The sequence below is a fragment of the Fundulus heteroclitus genome, chromosome 6 (assembly GCF_011125445.2).
Source record: "Fundulus heteroclitus isolate FHET01 chromosome 6, MU-UCD_Fhet_4.1, whole genome shotgun sequence".
In the NCBI taxonomy this organism is placed as follows: Eukaryota; Metazoa; Chordata; class Actinopteri; order Cyprinodontiformes; family Fundulidae; genus Fundulus; species Fundulus heteroclitus.
In genome coordinates, this window is record NC_046366.1 from 23,716,541 (window position 1) to 23,740,631 (window position 24,091).

A 24,091-nucleotide genomic window follows, 5' to 3' on the forward strand; every position below is an offset into this window, starting at 1 on the left:
AGACTTTTGAGAAAATACTCCGTGGACTGACGAGACAAATGTTGGACTTTTCGGGAGGTGCGTGCCCCGTTACATTTGGTAAAGGTAAAAGTAACACTTAAAAGTCACACCGCATTTCAGAAAGAACAACAGAAAAACATGGTGGCAGTAGTGTGATGATCTGTGGGTGTTTTGAAACTGCAGGACCTGGAAGACTTGCTGTGATTAACGGAACCATGAACTCTGCTGTCTGCCAAAAAAAAAATCACGAAGGAGAATGTACGGCAATCTGTTTGTGACCTCAAGCTGAAATTAACTTGGGTTCTGCAGCAGGATAATGATCCAAAACCCCCTGGGAAGTTCACGTCTGAAGAGCTGAAGAAAAACAAAATGAAGAGTTTGGAGTGGCCTTGTAAAGTTTGACCGTAATCCTATCGAGATGGTGTGGCATAACCTTAAAAAGGCTGTTCATGCTGGGAAACTCTACAATGCGACTGAATTACAACAATTCTGCAAAGATAAGTGGACCAAAATTCCTCCACAGTGCTAGAAAAGACTTACTGCAAGTTGTCACAAATGCTTGATTTAAGTTTTTGCTGCTAAGCGTGGCTCAAGCAGTTGTTGGGTTTAGGAGGCAATCACTTTGTCACACAGGGGGGTGTAGGTTTGGAATTTTGTTTCTACCTTAAAAATGTTTTGTTTAAAAATTAAAAAAAGCATTTTGCATTTATTTATGTGGTCTTTGACTAATATTGGAATTTGTCTGACAAATATGCAGAAAATCAACAAATCAGGAATTGGGCAAACACTTGTTCATACCACTGTAAATAATGTACGCAATTGTGGAGTATAAGGAAAATTTGGTGTATATCTCACCAGCTTCGTACATTTAGAGCTTGTAATTTTCTTTTTGCCAGTTCTACTTTAAACTTGGCAAAAAAAAATTTACAATCACTGTGATGGTGCATTCAGGGTGATACGCATGACACAGTTTTTTGTATGTATGCCAATAAGTTCAGCTTTGGTGCCATCTGACCCAAGCACTTTGTTCAATGTGCCAGCTGTGTCCCCTGTGTCCTGTGGTAAACCTAGAGATCTTTATATCTTTAAGCCTGTTTTAAATTTCTTCACAACTTGTCCTTGACCGGTGTGCTCTGAGGATTTATTCTGAGATTAAATACATGTAGTTGGACTCTAGATTGCCTCTCTCATGAAAACAAGTGATTTCACAGGATTTAATTTAGGGAGTTTCAGCCTTATTGGGGGACTGAATGACATGTTATTTAAATCTTTAATTGTAAAGACTTTCCAAAGCTCATGTATCCTTTACCTTCACAATTACTGACCACTTTGTGTCGGTCCACCACAATAATAAGGCAATAAAATACACCAGAGCTTGCAGTTGCACAAAATGTGAAAAAGTTCAAAGGCTGAATAATATTTTGCAAAACATTGGATATATGTGATATATTTCCAACATATTGTTTGTTGTCTTGCTCAATTTTATTTTAAAACTCTTTACATCTGTAAACATACAAAGAGTAATAAAGTTTCAAAATGATGTATTTATTGGTACAGAATAAATGTTTACTGTTGTTTAAGGCCATGCAAACTGAGTAAGGGTGCTTCTAAGAGAATGTTTTAACAGACACAGCTAATAATATTTTTGTTAAATTGATTGTAAAATTTAAAAAGTATGTGTAGGAATTGTATCAGCTGAATGTGCTTTGTATATGACTCCAAGTATCCTAGTACCCAAAGCTTAACCAAAACAACACAGAGTTAATGTGTTACTTTTTAAACATGATTTGAACAAACGATCGCAGTATAATGAGGAAAGAGTTGAGCTAAGTCAGGTGCAGTTACAGATAGTTAAGATCACCAAACCTTAGGACCAAAGGTGGATGAGGAGCACTGTACCGTGGGTGCTAGGAGAACACAAATTAAGGTTTAAATGTTATACCAACCAGTGAATAAAATGGTTAAAATAACAGTTGAAACAGAAATGATACATGATCTACTGAAAGTAATTATACTTTTGTGTAGATATTCAAGATCATTTTGATTTAGCTCCTTGATTTTTTTTTTCTTTTTTTTTTTTTCTTTTGGGATGTTTGTTTGCATTTGTATTAGTGCAGAACTCCAGTGACACCCAAGTCATTTACACTCTCCCACCAGGACACATAAAACCCACGTCTCACATCGTTTTTGTTCCTGTGATGGATGAGCTTCGGCTGACGGGGGGGGGGGGCATCAAATCATGTTAGGTAATAAATCAAACCAACTTTTCCAACATAAATACAGGAGATAATACACACATTCCTATGAAGCCCTGGGAAAAATGACCAGCCAAGCAGCTGCAGCTGACAAAGTAAAGAACCAGATCTGACTGGCTTTCATTTATGGGCCTAGAAACTGAAATTAACTTCTAATATCCTCACAACCATGATCTTCCTGCTTCTCAATAATTCATACGGTAATCTGCAAGAAGGCATTAGTGCAGCACGTGCTACGCATAATTGCTGTTTTTGCAGTGCAGCTTGGGGGTGCGATGGAGAATAATGTTTCATTCATATGACGCTCACTGAAAGCTTTAGACGATCAAAGGAAAACAGAGGAGTCTACCCCCATTCTTCTTGAAAGGACTCAAAGATCTCTGTTTATCAATGGAAAGTTCTCATTTACTTATTTGTCAACATTAAATAAAGATTGCATGCACCCTGATAGAAACTTTGCAGTATCCTCCTTTTAAAGTAGTACAAATTATATAGAGTATATTGAAAACTGTCCCTTTTTTCTTGTCATAAAAATTCATGTCCTATACTTCTAGCACAAAAAAAGCATAATATTATATTATCAGGACTTCCTCTTTCCCTGTAGTAGAAACGTGAGGCTCATATTTGTAAACGCTCTTCAAAATGGGTGACACAAGCGATCATTCCTACTTGAGTATTAAATTGCATATTGTAGATCGATCTTAAATCAGGAAATAGCTTCAAGAGAATCGTAACTCACCCAGATTTATCCTTATCTAAAATCTGAGTATCAAGTAACAGGTTTAACACAACGAGAACTGTGACAACCATGGCGGGACATAATGAGAGCTGTAACAAAGGAAAATCTAATTTTTAGAGAACTGCAAGTTCTTCAGTGTGTGGCAATAAAAGATGTAATATTTTTAAGATTTTGTACGGACCTTTATAAGGAATGACAACGGCTGTGGAGACTGTTGTATGTAATTAATCACTAGAAGACCTAATTGTTTAGCAAAGACAAGCTATTTGTCCATCAGATGAAAAAAAAATATTTGTCATTCCTTTAGTTTTTATACTTTCAAATTGTTGAAAGTCCTTGTTGAAAGCTGTAGTTCTAATTCAGCTTTCCTCCTCCTAGCATTAGCGTTATGACTAAAACAAGCATACTTTTTCCACTTCTCTGTGTGTGATGAAAAGAATTGTCCAAATTTAACATGTTGTGTTTTTTTCACATTTTTACAAGACCTGTAGCTCAACATATTTGGCTCAGGCCAGATATTACTAACATCATACCTAACTGAATAATGCTGCCCCCACCAGGATGACGTGTGCAGTTAGTTTTTTACTCGTACATACCATTTCACATTTAAATGAAAGGTTAATTTTGGTGCAATCTCACCAGAAAACCTTCTTCTGTAAATTTGTTGTGCCCCGTCAGTGGTTGTGTTAAACTGCAAACAGGACATCTCGTAGCTTTTTTTTCAACAATAACTTTTTACCTGTCACCTCCATAACTAATGATTATTTGCCAGCTTTACTTTTTGTTAGACTTATCTTTAACTTATATATATAACTCATAAAATGCATGAGATTTAATTGCATCGCTCAGAAAAGGTGCAGAAACAAAACAGCAGTAACATTTGACGTGAGAAATTAGCAGAACTGCAGCAAAAACCTTTGTTATACTAAATTAACATACTGAAAATTGTAAAAAATACCATATATCGCTCTTAGTGAAATAATTGAAAAATGTCTACACTGTAGACCTATAAGAAAGAAAGAAAGAAAGAAAGAAAGAAAGAAAGAAAAAGAAAGAAAGAAAGAGTTGTTACACCTGTGGAGCAAACTTAACCAGTAATCAGTCTTGGATGAGAGGTAGAGAAGGAGGTGATTGGGTGACGCCTGGGGCTTAATTTGAGTTCAGCAGTCTTAAGGCGTAAGGGAAGAGACTCTTTCAGAACCTAGCTCAAATCTGATTTCTAAATCTCCATTTAGAAATCAAATTTGAAAATACATTATAAAATTGCAGTATTTAATAATGGATTAACAAAAACATCTCAGAATTCCTCTTTCACAATTCAAGTGCAATTACAAAGCGCTTTTCAAATTGGATTTAAAATTGTGTGATTTAAATGGTACATTTGAAATGGTTGTTTTTCTTTTTCAGTGACTCTTATGGTCCTCCACAGTTTGGTGAAATCCTGGGCTCTGGTTAGGCAGCGTCTTTTTGCAATATCTTAAATCAGAGGAAGTGGTTAAATTATTTTTGTTTCTGCTGTGCTCACTACCGTCTGCAGGACATTCCAGTCAGAGATTATATCTCAATAAATTACTTTGAAGTTTGTGGTTATAGTATGAAAAGAAATATGAAAAGGTTTTAGGAATACAATTGTAAGGTACTGCACAAGACTAAGCCCTTTTTTTCCATTTCAACCTTCTTGTTTTGCTGTAGTGAATATATTAAATCACGCTATCAATCCAGATATTCCCTTCTTGCTATTGCAAGATATTATCTGGAAGTTTTTTTTTTTTTGCATCCTAATTATGCTGGAAAAAATGGTGACCATTAAAAGAAAAAAAAGCTCACATAGATGAGAAGTGTCTTACTGTACTTGTAGGTTTCATGTTCCTTAGTCCAAATAGTTTTTTAACTTTGACATAGTCGGTAATAGGTTGAAAAAAAAAAATACTCAAAGGTGAACAAAAGCAGCTAGGCACTTAGAGTGGACAAGGTGGACAGAGATGAGGTAGATGAGATAGAGCAATGGAATAAAGAGAGGGGAGATTGTGAGATAAGTAACGACGGGGAGAAAGAAGAGAGACAGGGGACTGCTGAGCAGGAGAGGAAGCTTTGTAAATCTGACAGACTGGAGGCGCATTTAAATTCAGGCTGTGTTTCTCCTGCGCTAGCCGAATGTTACCCGCCTCTAGCATGGCAACAGAGAGGGGCAGCACTCCAGCTGCAGCCTCTACACACACACTGGCATATACGTGCACAGACAGTCATAACAAGATTGCAAAGAGTGACTCAGGTAAGCTGAAACGCCCCTGAAGAGACGGTACCCCTGTGGTGAAGGAAACGGCATGTGCAGCCAAAAAGAGAGATAGTGGATGGAAAGGGGGAGGAGCTACAGGGCAGGAGTCTTTAAGGAGGAAGAAAAAGAAGAAGTGAAGAGCAATGGACCTGAAACGGTCTGATTCCGGACTCCTTCAGTGGACTTGAGAGAGAGAGAGAGAGAGAGAGAGAGAGAGAGAGAGAGAGAGAGAGAGGGATGAGGACAAGCAAGATGGATTTGGAGTGATGCTGGAGCTCTGACTAGACTAATGTGAGAGACTGAAAAGCGCAGAGGAGAAAATAATATTTAGTTTCAGCTGCAGACTGTTGTCTGTGTTTGAATAGGAGTGCAGGCTGAAGGATTCTCAACAAGGGGAAGCTGAGACGCTGATAGAGGTGAGGCGGAACGGAAGGGCAAACATGCAAACCGACAGATGAGCCACCTGTTCTTTAAAAGATGAGGTAAGCATATTCACGCCAAGAGATTTAGAAAGCCGGCTGCTCCTCAGACTGACATACGCTAAACAGGTGGTGGATATCTAGATATCTGCAGTGAGGATCGCCTGGACCTGGTCTCAGAAGAGGAAGCAGACCCTTAACTCCCCAGGTGACCTCCCCTCTCTACCCGTCCGCCACCCGTTTGACAACTTGTGGACTTTGTACATTTGGAGTCTTCGTCTCCCATGGGATCCCCAAACTCCCTGAAGAGCTTCTCCGCATGTGCCATGAGAGTAAAATTTACGAACTGGTCTTAAGGGAACTCATCCACCGGAGGCTCAACCTGCCTGTCCCCTTCTCTCCCTAAAACTTGATGTCTTGATGAATTGCTGTGGGCTGGGACACTGGCGGAGAGTGCAGTCCACCTATGTAAGTGGCAGCATCACCTGCAGGATCCATACGCACCCTTTTTGAACACATAGCAACAGTGGAGTCTTGCAGTGGGGTGGAGGCAGGTGGGGGGGGGCAGTACAGAGGGGAACAGAGAGATAGCATTTAATTCACTCACACGTGTGCATCCAAGCATCCTTTTTCATCTGCAGTACGCTAGCATGCTCAGTTACACAAGCAGCGGGTTTAGAGTGGGCACTCTTGCACCTGTTTTCTCTTCTTTTATTCTAAGGTGGGCTTTGGTCTATTATGGCAATAAATTAAATGTTGAAATATCCTTTTAATGCAAGTAAAAGGCTTTCCAAAGTAAACCTCTGCTAAAAGTTATTGGAAGTTTGTCCAACTCGTACAAAGAGTTTAGGAAGAGTAAGGCAAGGCAAGTTATTCGTTCTGTGCTACTCATTCGAGAAGGAATTTCGTGTTACAGTAAAATGAAAGAACAAAAGCAAAGAAAAGTACTTTAAAAGAGGACATATGTATAAAAGAAATCCCCCCCAAAATGTACATTTAAAATCAGTAAAAGATGAGGTAGTAAAATGATCTGATAAAATACTGTTAGAACATAACAGGAAAGCTGCATTAAACAGCAATGTTTTTCACTTCTGATTTAATGGAGGCTACATATGCTGCACATCTTAGGTTTTTAGTCTGTTGGATAGCTGGTTAGCATAGTAAGTACGTCTCTGATGGTTCATGACAAATCCTAACACTAACCTTACAAGAATCTCTCATATGTATTTAGGTTCAAGTGCTTTTTAGACCATTAATACGATTTAAGATGTCTCATTTTACAAACAGGCAGCCAGTGGAGTGATTTGAGGATGTGAATGTGCCTGGTGTATCGAACAACATTTTGGATGAGCTGCAGATACCTGATACTTTTTTGACTTGTAAAGAAACCATTACTATAATCTTACCTACGTTTAATATTTTCTGTCTTCTGTATCCTGGCAAGGTTTTTACACTTGTGCATATATTTCATAATCACCTATTTATCTATGTTAGAATTTTAACTTTAAACTTTGAGTTTATGATAATGCCTAGGTTTTTACTCTCAATGGGTCTAGTTGATTGCTGATCTCTAACCCTGCATCTTTAAAACAATGGTTTCAATTATTTTTGCATTAAGTTGGAGGAAATTCTGAGAATGCTCTCATTGATGGTATGGACACACTTAGTGACAGCATAAAGTTGTGTCATTAGCATACACATTGTGAAGGATGTTGTACCATGTCATAATGCGAGGTTGGGGGAGTAACACGATATTGATTTAAAGTAGTCTAAGATCAGGGAGTTGAAGAGCCCTTGGTGTGATCTTTTACTCATATATATATATATATATATATATATATATATATATATATATATATATATATATATATATATATATATATATATATAATTACCAAATAACACAAAGTTATATGGTAATTATCAGTTATTATGGTTCTCAACCGGAAGAAGATGGTTTACCCTCTCCAGGTTGAAGGTGGTGGGATTCCTGCCTCAAGTGGAGAAGTTTAAGTATGTTGAGGTTTTGTTCACGATTTAGGGGAGAATGGAGTGGGAGCTCGACAGACGGACCACTGCATTAATGCGTACGCTGCAACAATCTGTTGTGGTGAAGAAAGAGCTGAGGCGAAAATCCTGATTAGATTAAGTATCCTTTTTCTTTTTTTCCTTCAGGCGTGGTTCATGGTTTGAGAAAAAAAAATATATTTTGGTTTGACCCACTCTGTTCATGGTGGTCTTTGATATTAATATTGTCGCACTTCAGTTATTCTAGACTTCCTTGGAGAAAGATCTTCTCATTTTTCCATACAAATCAGCCAATCACTGAAAAGGTGTGTTCACTCAAAAGTCATCTGGAGTCAGCGAAGTTTGGCCCTGCTGTTCAGTAGGGCCGGAGGAACTCGGGCTGGCTCTGAAAAAAACTGTTCCTGAAACACTAGAAAGTGAGTGGAGCTGTGCGGTGCGTGGCCAATACGAGCTGAAAGAACTGAGCCTTATGTCTATCGGCTGGCCTGGGAATGTCTTGGGTTTCCCCCAGAGCTGGAGGAGGTGTCTTGTGGGAGGAAAGTCTGGTCACCCTCCTGAGTCTGCTGCCCCTGTGACCAAGACCCAGAAAAACACAAGACAACAATGACAAAATAACACAAAGTAGTCCCAGTCCCTTGAGCAATGAAACAATTTAGTACACTGCCAGACAATCCCACCAACCTTTTAAGTCTATTGATCAGTGTGTTTCAATCAACTGTTTTTCCACATCTCACTAAAATCAAGTAAAACCATGACAGAAGTTATTGAAGCACCAGATATTATAGAGACAAATGAGTCATACTTAGTAGCTAATATCAGCTGATATTAGGACAATAGCTGAAAGGATGAGTTGAGCACTGGCATTCTCTTATCAGTAAACTCTGCATGCATATTAATAAACAACTGATAGTTTCTCTTTAAGAATAAGATTATGTTAACAGAAACAAATGCACACCCAGATAATGTTTACATGAATTTCCACTCTATTTCAATCAACAAATCCTCTTAACTAGGCTAGTGAAGCTTAACTAACACTACTAAGAAAAAATAAGATTAAAGAAACTAAGGAACTATGTACACACAAAAGGACAAATAAGAATAGTTGAAAATCATTATTAGAATCATTCAGTAAATCTTGGATTCACTGCAGATCTAAGTTACAAAACCAAAGTTTATCTTAAAGACTGTGGAATGAGGTTAAATTAGCTTAACTAACAACATTTGGTATGAGTTTAACCCATTCACAACACCACTCCTACTTGGATAAAACATTATTTGAGAAAATAACATTTTAAAGAATGATCTGCTAAATAAAATCGATAACCTGTCTGTCTTGTTGTGTCTCTGCTCTGTCTTCTGTAACCCCCAGTCGGTCGAGGCAGATGACCGTTTATACTAAGCCTGGTTCTGCTGGAGGTTTTACCTTCCCGTTAATGGGGAGTTTTTCTTTCCACTGTCACTCCATGCTTGCTCAGTATGAGGGATTGCTGCAAAGCCATGGGCAATGTAGACGACTCTCCCTGTGGCTCTACGCTTCTCCAGGAGTGAATGCTGCTTGTCGGGACTTTGAAGCAATCAACTGGTTCCCTTTTAAAGGAAATTTTTGACCAATCTGTATAATATGATTGAATTTGACTTTGGAAAGTGCCTTGAGATGACATGTTTCATGAATTGGCGCTATATAAATAAAATTGAATTGAATTGAATTGAACCTTTAGGACACTTGAATTTTATTAATGTAATTATTTCTCCAGAAACAACTAAGACTCAAACCGGTAACTTAAGAAGCTAGAGGGCGCTGTAGGCGGACAATCTACCGGAAATGGTGTGCTGGGGCAGATCTGGGCCCTTTGGAAATTAGCTTGATTAGTTAATCTTAAATTACACAAAATACCATTAAATCAACATTAATATTCCCCATTAATGGTGTGCTAATGCTCATAGCACTATCAGACGATGGCAAAGCAAAACAAAAACAAGTATTATGTTTAAACAAACCATAGTTACACTCACTATGGTTAGTAGGCCCCTGATGCCTGCAGCCTCTTACAGCATCAGAAACAGTCTGATTTTGTCTGTCCTGTCTGATATCACAACATGGCCGAAAATGGCAGTGTTTTTCTTTTTTTATCGGCCTCTCTTTCCTACCTTCTAATTTCTTTCTGCAACTTTACTCCATTCTCGATTTTTACGTGTGTGCGCATTTGCTTGTCTCCACTTCTTTTATTAAGTCCTGTTGAAGCTTATATGTTAGTTAAAGCTCAACATTTTGTGATGCCGTCATCTGCAGAGAACCTTATCGTCGCTGTATTCCCCTGCATGAAGCTGGCTTACTGTTGCCCCCCAGCACTCTCTCAATTGTCAGCTTAAAGTCTCTCAGATTACCACATGCTGTAACCGCTGCATAGCACGGTAGAAGTGGCCACCTCAGCAACAAGCCACAAAAAAAAGGAGCTTAGAAAATCAGGATGAATAGCGGTGTTCCAGCTACAGATATTAGCTGGTGACACATTTGGTGAAGACCCATTGATGGATGAGTATGAATAACTGAATAACTGCACATACTGCGTATGTGCAGTTATTCAAAAAGTGAAAATCGTCCACTATGCCTTTTAACATCGATATTGGCTGATTTTTAAAAAAAAACTTTTTACATTAATAATTGTATCTGTTCATCCATTGTCACACATACACTTCATGTCACAGGGTCATGCAGTGGTTGTGTAAAGCATAACCCCCGTGAATGGAAGCTGCTGAAAGTCTCAATTTTCCAGAGACAATCGGTCTATTTTTTCATATTAGGGCTTAACTGCTCTAACTGCTGTGAAAATGTTGTTCTGATGACAGGGTCTGTCATGCCACTCTAACACCACAAATCGGTCAACAGTTTGAATTTTGTACATCTCGTATGGCTCTAAAAAGTAATTTTCAAGCTTAAGCTGTCCATATGCTGGTTGGAAGAGAAATTAAAACATTCAAGTATAATTTGTTTTTAATTCGGCTCAAATGCTGATGAAAATGATTCTGTGCTGCAGCTGATTAGCAGGAGTAAAAACATGCAGAATTATTGTTAGCCATTGATTGAAGTTAATAAAGCGATATGTGGACTTCCTCTGGTGGTTGTACTAACAGAGGACGTATAAAAAGTGAACAATGTGAAACAAGGCCTTTTTTATTCATTGAAAAAATATATTCTCTAAAATATCATGAAGTTTAGCTCTAAACATGGCAAATTGTTAAAACCCAATGATACATTTTTAAAACTGAGAATACATGACTAACTGAATTTCAGGAACATGACTCAAATCAAGCAGGACAGAAATATGTTTACTACTTATTGAACATAGGCTTTTGTTGCACTCTCTTCATTTTTTACATTTACATTTCAGCTTAACAGTAATTGGACATTTGCTTGCAATGAAAGTTATTTTAAAACGAACCAAATTTTTTCACTGAAGGTAGGAAAGTTTAAATCTGTGATTCTTTTCCTAGATAATCTTACTGTGTTGATTAAATATACCAGGTTTTCTTTGATGTAAGGCAAGTTTATTCATCAAGCACTTTTCAGTAACAAGACAATTCAAAGTGCTGTACATAAACAAAACGAAAAACACGAAAGAGAAGCATTACAGAGACAAATTCATTGCATTGGACCAGTAGCAGGTCTGATAGTATAAAACAAGTTGTATTACAAACTTCATCATTAACATTTAAAGGCAACTCTAAACAAGTAGGTTTTTAACCATGAATTAAAGGAATTCAGGGGTTCAGAACCTTTACAGTCTACTAGAAGTTGGTTCCAGATAAGTGGAGGATAAGACTTAAATGCTGGTTCTTCATGTTTGCTTCTGGTTCTGGTTATGCAGAGTAGACTTGAGCCAGAAGACCTGAGTGGTCTGGAGGGTTGATAAACTGATAATAAGTCTATGATGTATTTAGGTGCTAAGTCATTCAGTGATTTATAGACTAACAGAAGTATTTTAAAGTCTATTCTCTGAGATACAGGGAGCCAGTGTAAGGACTTTAGAACTGGGGTGATGTGCTCTACTTTCTTAGTCTTAGTGAGGACGCGGGCAGCAGCGTTCTGGATCAGCTGCAGCTGTCTGATCCGCTTTTTAGGCAGACCTGTGAAAACACCGTTGCAGTAATCGATTTGACTAAAATTACTGCATGGATTAGTTTTTCATGATCCTGCTGAGACATTAGTCCTTTAATCCTGGAAATGTTCTTTAGGTGACAGAAGGCCGACTTTATAATTGTGTTTAGATGCTTTTGGTATCTAAACAGAATCACAAAGTCAATTAAAGGTAATTGAGCTGGGAAAGGGTAGAGTGCCTTCTTCGGGTCGGGGAGGATGCTGTGCCCCAAGTGGAGGAGTTTAAGTATCTTGGGTTTTTTCACAAATGAGGGAAAGATGGAACGGGAGACTGACCGGAGGATTGGTGCTGGATCTGCAGTGAAACGGGCGCTGTCTTGTGGTGAAGAGAGAGCTGAGTCAAAAGGCAAAGCTCTCGATTTACCAGTCGATCTATGTTCCCACCCTCATCTATGGTCACGAGATTTTGGTTGTGACCGAAAGAACGAGATCGCCAAAATTAGTTTTTACTGTAGGGTGTCTGGGCTCTCCCTTAGAGATAGAATGAATAGCTCAGTCATTTGGATGGGACTCAAAGTAGAGCTGCTGCTTCTCCATGTCGAAAAGAGCCAGTTGAGGTGGCTTGAGCATCTGGTTAGGATGCCTCCTGGACACCTCCTTGGGGAGGTGTTTGGACAGGTCCCATCGAGAGAAGACTGAGAGGAAGACCCAGGACACACCGGAGGGATTATGCTTCTCGGCTGGCCTAGGAATGCCTTGGGGGTTACCCTGGAGGATAATCGCATCATATTACCCTGGAGCTGGCCCAAGTGGCTGGGGAGAGGGAAATCTCCCTACTAAGCCTGCTACCCCCATGACCCGACCCCAGATAAGGAGAAGAAGATGGATGGATGGACGGATGGACGGATGGATGGACGGATGGACGGATGGACGGATGGACGGATGATGGGATGCTTTTGGACGTTCAGGTCAGAGTCTATCACTACACTCAGATTTAGGGTCTGATCAGTGGTTACTAGCTGAAGTAACTGAACCTGTGCACTAACGTTTATCACTTGTCTATCAGTCCAAATACTATTACTTCAATTTTGGGTATTATTCAGTTGAAGAAAATTGTGGCACATAAATGCATTGATTTCCTCTAAGCATTTACTCAGCACTTGAATGGGTTCTTAGTCACCTGGTGACATGGTGATGTGGAGGTGGTGATGATCTTTGTGGTCTCTGATGTAAATTTACCTACTGACACAAAAAGTCCCTGTCCTTTAAATGGGATTTAAACCAGTCGAGTGCTGTACCAGAAAGGCTGACCCAGTTCTCCAGGCACTCTAACAGAATGGAGTGATCGACAGAATCAAATGCAGCACTGAAGTCCAATACTACCAGCACTGTGGTTCTTCCACAGTCAGCATTTATATGGATGTAGTTAAACACCTTGATAAGGTCGGTCTCTGTACTGTGGTGAGCACGGAAGCCAGACTGGAAAACGTCAAATCGGCTGGTCTTTGTTAAGAAGGTGTTTAATTGTTAAAATACAGCTTTTTCAATCATCTTACTGATAAAAGGGAGGTTTGAGATGAGCCTGTAGTTCTGCAGAAGTAGTTTGTCCGGATTGTTCTTTTTCAACGATGGTTTGATAATTGCTGTTTTTAGAGACTGGGGGAATACACCTGACAGAAGGGAGGTGTTCAAATCAAATCAGACATTATGTCAGGTAAATCTTTTCTAAACTAAGCTGTGAGTAGAACATCGCGACAGCAGGAGGAGAAACTTAGCTGTTGAATAATTTATTCTAAGCTTTTGTATTTAAGTTGACTGAGTTGGGACATTTTGTCAATATCAGTTCTAGTTGGAGACAACTTTAGTTCTGAACTTGATATGGACAGATTGACCCTCTAATCTTTTGGATTTTCTCAGTAAAGAAGTTAGCAAATTCATTTCAGGTCCTGGTGGAATGAATTCCAGAAGCCACAGACTCAGGAGGATTTGTTAACCTGTCAACTGTGTCAAATAAGGCATGATAATTATTAATGTTTTTACTGATTATCACAGGGAAGTAAGATTCCCTTGCATTTTTCAAGTGCAAGTTATATCTCTAAAGTCTCTCTTTATAGATGTCATAGTGAACCTGGAGTCTAGTCTTTTTCCAACTGTGTTCATCTTTTTAACACTCCTTTTTTTCCCACTTCTAGCTGCTGGAGCATGTCTCACTGGATTAATATGAGTAATATGTTGTCTGGACAGTGCTATAATTGTCAATTCATGACTGAGGAAACTTTAAGCAACCACTGTAGCAAATGGGAGTCCTTTGAAATATTAAGGGAATTTTAACCTTAAAATTCTGTAAAACCTTTAAGATTTTGCAAGAACCAAAAAAAAGCTAGAAAAAGATGAATGAAGTTAACTTAATACCTTCTTAAATTATATCTAATTAACTTTATAAATTAATAGAATTGAATATAACTTTGTCTTCTAAGGTTTTCAGGCTCTGGCACGTCAGTCCAGTGCTTTTACACCTGGATTACCTAACTTCAATGTTGTTTTATAATTAGCAGTGAGCTTCATTGTTATCCCAGGGGTCTGTAACCTGCAGCTTTGGAGTTGTGAATGCCTCTTTGGACCTTCCATAATGACTCTTAATAACATTGGCAATACATGATATAGTGTCAACTAATGGTTTTAAATATAGATGCAGTGTTTCTGTGTTTTCATGGAATAATTGCATTGAATATCCACAACAAAATGGGACTAAAATGTGCTGCAAGGTCATGTGGTAGTTATTCTTCATGTACCGCACCTGTGAGCCTGCCTCTCTGCTGCTCTCCAATCAAATTCATTCCAAACATCTGTTTCCTGGTCTAGCAAGATATGCCAGATAGTTGAAAGTAAGAATTTTGGACAGACTGAGATTACTGAGATTGGGATAGCCTGCCTGTAATCCTCAGATCAACAGTACTGAGTGTCCCGTGATTCATGGGTAGCTATAGCAAGCTGTTCCTACCAGAGTGACAGACCAAACCACATTGGTGGACTGGTAATGAATGCTGGATGACGAATGGAATACAATCCCACAGCAGTGTGTGACCATGCGTTTAACCAGCAGAGGGAAATGATGCCAGGCTGTTTTTGTGGTTTTGGGTTTGGTTCTTCACACTCAGGCCTGTTTTTGCTAAACCAAGGTCCATGTATCTCCTCTCTGTTTTTACCATTTGACAAACCATGGAATTAAAACAGCTAACCACAGAGCAATTTTTTTTTTAATAATCTAAAATTGTGCTTTGGGGACCTTTCTGACCTGCTGCTTAATTCCAGCTGGTTACTTCCACCTTACTAGGTTTCCTGTCAGCACTCTTCCTTACTTTCCTTCTTCCTTTAGGTCCCTTCTCAATCTCCCCCCCACCCCCACCCCCCCCACCCCCCCAGATGTTAGGTAAAGTTCTGCATGTTGCATGGGTGCATGTTCTTACCCATCGCATCATATTATATGCATCAGCTAGATGTTTGCCTTTATATTCTCATGGTTTGCATCAAGATCAGGCAACCACCAGCAAAGTGGAAGACGATGATGATTCAGGCAGAAGACTGAAGGAACTTTATGCAAGTTCTATTTCTGCCTCTGACAGCCACTTCTGGAGCTCGTCTTTGTTTCTCTTTGGATCCCACTCCTCCTCCTCCTCCTCCTCCTCCTCCTCCTCCTCCTCCTTACAGGATGTTTTGCTGGGTCTGATGGGCAGGCGAGGCTCCAGGCAGATGTAAATCTGGTAAGGTTTGTTGGCAAAGGGGGCAGACAGTGGAGGATGCAGGATGCTGCCACTGCTGCTAAATGCAGTCTGGGCATCTGTGCGAGGACGCTGAGTCTGTCGGGAGTTCTCTGCCTTTCCACCTGTGGACCATGTCTAAATTGCTGAAAACCAAGAATGTCTCCTGGGTAAGTCTTGGACTATATTGGGTAGGATGAAATAGAATGAAGGGAGGGGGTTGTTACTGGATTATATGAGTTAATTTAAAAGTTTTTTGTTGTTGTTAGTGTTATCTGGCCTAAAAATGGTTATTACAGTGTTTATGAGAAATGGTTTATTTCTGCACACAAATGAATTTGTAATTTACCATTTAGCCAGTTTTTTTTTCCACATCAGCATTTTTGTGTCCAACTGTTTTACAACGAAAGATGATTTAAATGAATAGTTCAGAACTTTTGACCTTAGATTCTGTTAAAAGCTACTAAAACTACACTTGCAGTAGAAGTGGATGTTCAGAAACACTTTTTGTTATACTGGGTAAAATCATCCTTCCACCCATCTTGAAAGTAGTCAATACATTATGTATTCAGAAAAAGAAGGTTCAAAATTGATCTCTTTGGGAGCTGCAGGCCTGTAAAAACTCTGACATATCCCTGCTCTTTGCAATGAAGAGCAGGGATTGGTTAGAGTTTGGTTCCTGCTCTCACCCCCCTCTGTGGGTATCGCCTTATCTAATGGCTGTTCCACCTGCCAGTCACTCTGATGCTCTCACGTAACGCCAGTGCAGCACGTTCCTTGTTAGTTTCCGCTATGCACTACTCTAGTGTTTATGTATCTGGTTAGCTTAGCGGTTAGCTTTGGTGTTAGCCGTTCATTGCAGCTCCGGTGCTGTCATTGTATACCTGGAGCATGGCTGAGAGTCACAACAAACAAACAAACCGCAAACAAGTTTTGAAAAGAAGAGAAAGACTTCTGTAGAAAGGAAAAGGATTTGGGAGAATTTTTCACGCAGTCCCCCTGAGGAGCGGAAGACTAGGTACGACAGTTTTGTGCATGCACAGTTAGTCAAAGAGGGACTTGGGGAAACCTCCAGAAAAATCGCAGACTCTAGCTTTAAGTCCAAAACATTAACTTGGCCACTCAAAAACCTTATTTCTTTTCAATCATGTAGATTTGGACTGGTGATAGTACTTCCAAGGTTCTTCTGATGCATAGCATAACCCAAGTACACTTGAGCTTAAAGGGCTTTAGTTGTATAAGTTATTATTGGTGACAGTTAGCTTACCTGCAGAAGATAGATTTCATAACCCACTGATTTATTGAAAAAAGTGAATAAGCACTCAGAGTCTGATATGTTAACAAGCTATTAAGATGTATTATGTATCACTGTGCTTGATCAGCTCATTTGACACATCAGCTGTTAGTGAGTCGAGAAGTTTCAAACAGCTACAAAACCTTGAATGTACAGAAACTTACCATTTTCAGTTCTCTCCGCTGACGCAAAATCTAAAAACTATTGGTGGAGCTGCCAATGTGACTGACGAGTTGCAGCTAATGAGGCCCCAAAAGCTCAGCAAATGTAAAAAGAAACAGCCCCAAGCATAACCACAATCCTTGAGAAATTGTAGACTGTTAATATCTGCCAAAATAGCCTTGTATCCCAATGATATTGAAACTTTGTGTGTCATTCTATTGTGCTAAAGTCAGCTGAAACTGCCCATCTGTTAGCTTTTCCTCCACTCTGAGCATCCCACTATCCTAGGTAAACAGAAACTATAGCTGCATCACAGAACTAACTTTGTTGTGGAAGACAATGATGGATCTGTGATGGGGTCTAATGTAATTGCCAGAGTTAGTTAATTACAAACTAAGCACAGCATTTCGGTCCTCTGGCTCTCTTTTTAGACTGGGGCAGATTTGTGTTCTTGAGCTGGATGGACAAAATGGAGGAGAGAGTGAGAGGTCAGGATCTGAAGTTTTGCTTGTGATTGTGCGTGCCATCCATTTCTGGCCCAGGAGCTCCATCATGCATTTCTGGCCTCAAAAAAAAAACAACACACACAAACACGCAAGCACGCTGGTTGTAAGAAGCTTAGCGACAGATGCTTGTTTATAAATGTGTGAGAGCACATGTGCAAATGAACACACGTGATGGAGTGAATGAGCAATGGGATGACGGTGGGCTCTAAGTCGATGTGTAATTTTGGCTCTGCACAAAAGGACTGTATCTTTTTTGTGGCACTAGTGACCTTTATTTGACAGTAGCCTGACAGGAAATGGGGCTGAGAGAGTCGGGGAAGACATGCGGCAAATGTTCACGAGCATGGACCCGGACCCTAGACAGTTTTATTAAGGACTGAGGGCTGAGGCCTCGGAACATTTATCACATGTTCTATCCCTGCGCCCCCACCGCCCCAGTACTATATGATTTGAGGGGTATTGAGCTGAATTGAAAGTTCTTCTTAATGTTTTATCAGAGATAAAGCATTTGAAAGAACATTCTGTTTCTCCTGAATTCTCTTTTTTATTTAAATAAATTGTGTTCTTAAAAATTCAAAAGTACTTTTAAGTAAAACAAAACATGAACATTATCGTGGTAGAGGCCTGGGAACCTCCGTGTCTACGATGTATTTGAGCTGTTTTGGAAGGGTGCACCTCTAAATAGGGACCTGTGACCCTGCATGAAGAAAAAGGTATAGACAAAGGATGGCTGATAGTTAGTAGAGGAGGATATCTGAAGGCCATAGAGCAGATAACGAAAGGATTAGCAACCATTCTACCAGGGAATAACCGGATGCCCCAAGAAGTATAAGAGCATATGGTTCAGGACCTATTTTAAATTACAGTAAATGATTGCTGGTAATTAAAAACAAAATACCAGTCATAAGTCAAAAGAAAAGAGCAGGGATTTAAAATATTAAAATTCCTGATGTCAAAACTGAAAATAAAGAAAGAAAGAATCAGATCACATACACTGTGTAGTGCATGTGATCTGATTCCACAGCCTGGGTATGGGAACACAGATATTTTTGTACTTTAGGCACAAATGTGTGCCTGACCCACAGGTTCAAGGCTCTGGCCAAGTTGACAACACAAACTGAGCTTTTTGTTTTCATTTTCAATTATGTAATGTCTCATCTGTGTTCCTCCCATCCCGGAGCGCTCCCCGAGGATTTTAGCACCCCGCTGCATCGCCCATCTGCTGATGTACAGTTGCGGCCAGAATAAGCCACATTGACCAACGGGTCTTGCTGCATCACTTACTTTGAAAGAGTGGTGGGTGTAGTAGCGGAAGCATTCATGTCTTAGAAAAGCGAAATGCACAAAGGATTTTAATGGCAGGTTTTATATGGGCTTGGTATTTTTTAAACAATATTATTTTAAGACTGCGTAAATATTCTGAATCAACTTGGATTCTCACACAAAATATTTTTTGTCACGGCTTGGTCACCCCAGTTTTCAAATGATTCTTGGTTAGCAGGGCCTAAACCACATTCAACACTATTCAATTGAATTTCAATTTTATTTGTTTAGTGCCAATTCATGAAACATGTCATCTCAAGGCACTTTACAAAGTCAAATTCAATCATATTATACAGATTGGTCAAAAATGTCCTATATAAGGGAACCAGTTGATTGCTTCAAAGTCCCGACAAGCAGCATTCACTCCTGGAGAAGCGTAGAGCTTACAGACTCTATCTAGACTCCTACCAAGCGCTACCAGGACGGGTATCCCTATCGGTATTCAGCAAACTCTTAAAGCCCGCTCTTCAAAGAACATCTCCTACCCTGGTAACCTAACCTGTACTTTCCTGTCCCCTCTACTGCACTGCACCCTTGTGGTGCTCTTCCCTCTATAGCTGCACTTTATTTCTACACTTTCACTCAGGTCACATCTGATAGAGTCTGACTGCGCTTTCTTTGCTTCAATGTATTCCAGTTTGTGAAATCGATGTTTGAAATTTTAAGGTTTTTGAATAAGTCAAAGGAAAACACATGATTATTGTCTAAAATAAAAGATAAAATCTTTAATATGCAGTAAATCACCTTGGAATAAGCACATGAATCGTTGAGGACCCGCCATGTGTTGCTTTTCGATATGGGAGATATGCGTCTCTGCCCAGGGCACCCTTTCATCATGGTAGAGCGTTGCCCAAGTTTTCTTTAGGTTATTTACATCCCTACATGTCTACATGCCCAATGGGAATTTGGCAGACCCTTTTTATTTGTGTAAGCACAGTCATAAAATATGGCTAAACAAACCCTTTGTGGTCTATGGAGGTGATGAAGCGGAAGGGCTAATACACATTTTTTTACGGAATCTGAAATGTCTTCCTCAATCTAAAATACCTAGACTGGTTAAACCTGAGCTGGATTATTTTACACTGAACAGATATTCTTTAAAACATAGTTGTAGACTTGAAGATTATCCTATTTGCAAAAACAAGAATATTTTATGGCTTTTTGGAATCAGAAAAAACATAAACCGAGGCCTTTAGACACTGGTCAAATCTGGACTGAATTATTCTAAACTGTGCAGATTATTATTCCTTTTTTAAATATTTAATTTGTGAAATCAAATAAAAAAATGACACAGAAATGGGGTTGTTAGTATCATTAATAACACAGTTAAAATCACATTTCTGTGATTCTGTGTTTAACAAAACTGTATCTATAATTGTTTTAAATATTTCATAATATAGTATTTAAATGTGTCAATGACTTATTAAACACCCAAATAAATGGCTACTAAAATGACCACTTGAAGTGGAAATCATTAACTGAAACAGAAATTCAATGTATAAATAGTATTGTTTAAATAGTTAAAAAAAATGTTTCTGCTACAGTCCATTATGATTATTTTAGTCTAGGATCTGATTAGTTGTCCCGTCTCGTTGTGTATAGCAGTGTTGGCTCCATCCACCGACTGATGGGTAAGGCTGACTGATATAAATAAGTTAATTATGTGTGCAAAGATATTAAATAATGACTTAAATAATTGTATTTCCTTTTGATATATGTGGTGCTCAAATATGTTTTCCACATCTTATTATTTATTCAAAACACAAAAACAATTATACATAAATATATTTTTATAATAGAGATAATGTATATCTCTAGTTTAAATTAATTTATGTACTTAATTACGCATTATGTATTGAATCGTGGCCCCTTTAGCTCCTGGAAGTGTCTGGCCCTAAGCAGCACTCATGCAATAGCACCCACTGGTGGTCCCTGTCTCAGGCTTCTGCAGGGATGTCCCACCATATGCAGACCACGCAGTGCAGAGGTAACTTCAGGATATAACAAGTGGCCTGTAGTTCTGTATGTGTGTGCATGAGTGTGTGCAACTGAGAACAATGCTAGTAGTGAGAAAATCTCATGATTACGCCCTCCGGATGATGAATGCTTGGTTTGTCTGTGTTCTGAGCTGTAAATCGGGCTCACAGAGGCATTATCTACGGCTAGATTTTTAATTCCATCTCTCTCCCTGGAGCCAGGCCAAAACTACTCCCATTTGTACAGCCAGACCCCAGGAAGCAGCATGGCATGCACAAACGCGTTCATCAAGCGTCACACTTTCCAAGGATGACATATTCTGCACAAATGAAGCATTTCTCACCTTGAAATATTTCTGGAGTTGTGAAGCGCGCAGGTGGGTTGGGACAACTTTGGTGTGGTCGGGAGCCTGAGGTCAGCGTGAGCGGCGTGCGGCTCAACAGATGCCACACCAAGAAATAAGCCTTTAATACCCGGAGGACTCTGGAAAGGGTAACTACACTCTACACGGCACTGCCTCCAAACTCATCTCCAGTGCTGTCCTTCTCGTCACGATTCGTCTGGGAAATATTACGCTGGAAACAACACCTAAGGAGCAGAACGAGCAGAACTTTTGTTTGCGCAGAGACTCATCCATCGGATACGTTAAAAGGAAGTAAACGCAATCCCATGGCATGCTTCATGCATCACTCACTGGAGCCAGGTGAACGGTGAATTCAGCTTGTTAGAATAAAGCAGGTGGACACCTTCAACCAACCATGCCACCCAAAAAGAAGGTAAAATTATCAGGTTTCTTTTGTTTTATTGTTTTTTTTCCTCCCCCACCTCTATCTATGTGTGATTTTGAGTGTGTGCTGGACAGGAAGCGTAAAAAAGGCACCATCTGTTATACTGGGCGTTAATCCCGTCTGTGAGGCCTTTCCACATCATTGCACTCACTATAACAGCCACAGTGCGCAGGGGCAGAGAGGTGCGTTTCCACATGCCTCTACCGTGCCATGTGTCCCGCTGAATGACAGGCTTCAGAGTGTTGCGTAACTAATAGTCTGAGGATCAGAGGAATTAAATCTCTTTCCGTGATTTTTATCTCCCCTATATTGTGGGAATGTGCAGTGAATATCTGAAGGCTGTCGATTACTCACATTTGCTTCAATAATGGAGAAGTTGTAAAAAGATTCAGGAGTAAAGATGTTTCTACAACAGCAAAAACAGGAGAAAGGTCCCAACCCAGGCATATGGGGAAATATCCAGATTTAAACCGATCATGTTTTTACTGACCGGTTCCAATTTCTGGCTTTCTTTGACGTTGATAACAATTTTTCTTTGTACAGACAATAATGCATACAAACTCATTTGTGTAAACAAGAACAAACAACCCCAAACGTTATTGTTTTCTGTGACAGAAGAACACAAAGTAGTGAAAAATTGGGAAGCGGAAGAATAATAATCAATGGTTTTCATGTCTTTACTACCAATTTAAAGAAACATTCCATCCATCCATACGTCCATTGTCTTCCGCTTATCCGGGGTCGGGTCGCGGGGGTAGCAGCTTCAGTAGGGAGGTCTAAAGAGGGAGGCTAAAGAAACATTATGCATTTTTATTCAGTCACATTTACTCCAATATGCCAAAATAAAATGTGGCTCAACCAAGTTCCTTCAGAAGTCCCTTAATTGATTAATGAGCACAATTTAGGCTTAGTATTAAAACAGCTTGACTATACAGGCCTAACATGTTTCTCTGAGAACACTGAAAACTAATGAATATGTCAGAGCTAAAGTTCTGTAGAAGTTTCAAATAATAAGGCTTTATAGGGTTAATCTGACAGCCCGGTCAATGAGAGTGTTCATTATATTACCTGCCCATGGTGGCAATGGAGGAGCCCAATGTAGAGATCCAGAGCTCATGTGATTTAACCTTTTGACAGGACAACTAATAGCTGTGTCAGCAACAAATCTGAATTTAACAGAAGACAGGCAAGAAGACACCCATTGTGAAAAGAATCCCCTCAGAGGTCCGGCTTTAAGTTCCTCACAAGCCATGTTGGGCAACCAGCAAATATTTAGGCAAAGGTGCTCTGATCAGATTAGACCAAAGCAGAACTTGTAACTTGAGGCTGGGATGGAGTTTCACCCTTCCTGCTGGACAACAACCCTAAACATTCAACCAGAGCTGGTCATCCAACTAGTTTAGATCAAAGCATATTCATGGTTTAGGATGGCCGAGTCAAGGTCCATACCCAAATCCAGTTGAGAATCTGCAGCAAGACTTTAAAACTGACGTGCAGAGATGCTCTCCTTCCAGTCTGACTGAGTTTAAGAGAATAGGCAAAAATGTTGTTTTTAGATTTGTAAAGCTGGTAGGAACATGCTGCAAAACAGCTGCACTGAGCTTAATGCAAGCACACACACCTTTCAAATATTTAGTTGTAAAACATTATGCAAAAATGTGCCTTTTTTCCACATTGCAGTCACAGTATGCTACTTTTTTAGTTGCAAAACTACATGAATTCCCTTCATAACACAAATAAGTTTGTTTTTACAATGTGACAAAATGGGAAAAGTTCCAGGTGTTTATTTCCAAGCTCAAAACAAGGGATGCCAGATAATCTGCTGTTTGTTGATGCATTTGGGAACAGGAAAAAATTGCAATCATTTTTCGAAATGGCAAAAAAACAAAACAATAAAAACAAACATTATTTATTACCTCACCAAACACATTTTTAATGAATTTACTGTCAACCAAACCCAACCTAAAGAATTTTTAGAATTGAAATTTGCTTCCCTCTCTTGTTGAAGTGACTTTTCTTCAACTGCTTTACTCTAATTTGAGACCTTGAAACATTTAGTTTTGCAAAAAAAATAAAACTAGAAACAGATATCTCACTAGATGCCCTACTGTCTTGGATTGTAGTAGGTTTGGCCCACTGCTTGTTACTTAGAATAGGAAAAGCCTCTTAGTAGTTGTTACAAGGGTATTACATATCTGCTCTACTCTCAAGCAGCTGCCTGGAAGGTTCGATGATCTATACTTTGACCTGTTTTCAGGGTAAATATGCTTTCCATTGAGATCTTTTCATTTCCAATATTTATGCATATGTTGTGTACACAATGTGTCATCACTTTTTTTGTGCTTATACAGTACATCCCTTGAGTGGGACATTGTTTCAGGTACCAACAGCTCAGTAATGCCAAAAAAAAAATATCCTAACAAGGATAAGAATCAGGAAGAGTGTTTATTTTTCAATTATGTGAAGAGACA

General features: G+C 39.3%; 1 protein-coding gene across 1 annotated transcript in view; it reads left to right on the plus strand.

Moving 5' to 3' along the window:
* Nucleotides 1-21,073: 21,073 nt before the first annotated feature.
* Nucleotides 21,074-24,091, plus strand: part of LOC105920248 (voltage-dependent L-type calcium channel subunit beta-4) — a 32,812-nt gene continuing 29,794 nt past the window's right edge. Inside the window, 1 exon segment of the mRNA XM_036138374.1 lies at nucleotides 21,074-21,608. Coding sequence (XP_035994267.1) covers nucleotides 21,591-21,608 — 18 coding nt within the window. The 5' untranslated portion in view covers nucleotides 21,074-21,590.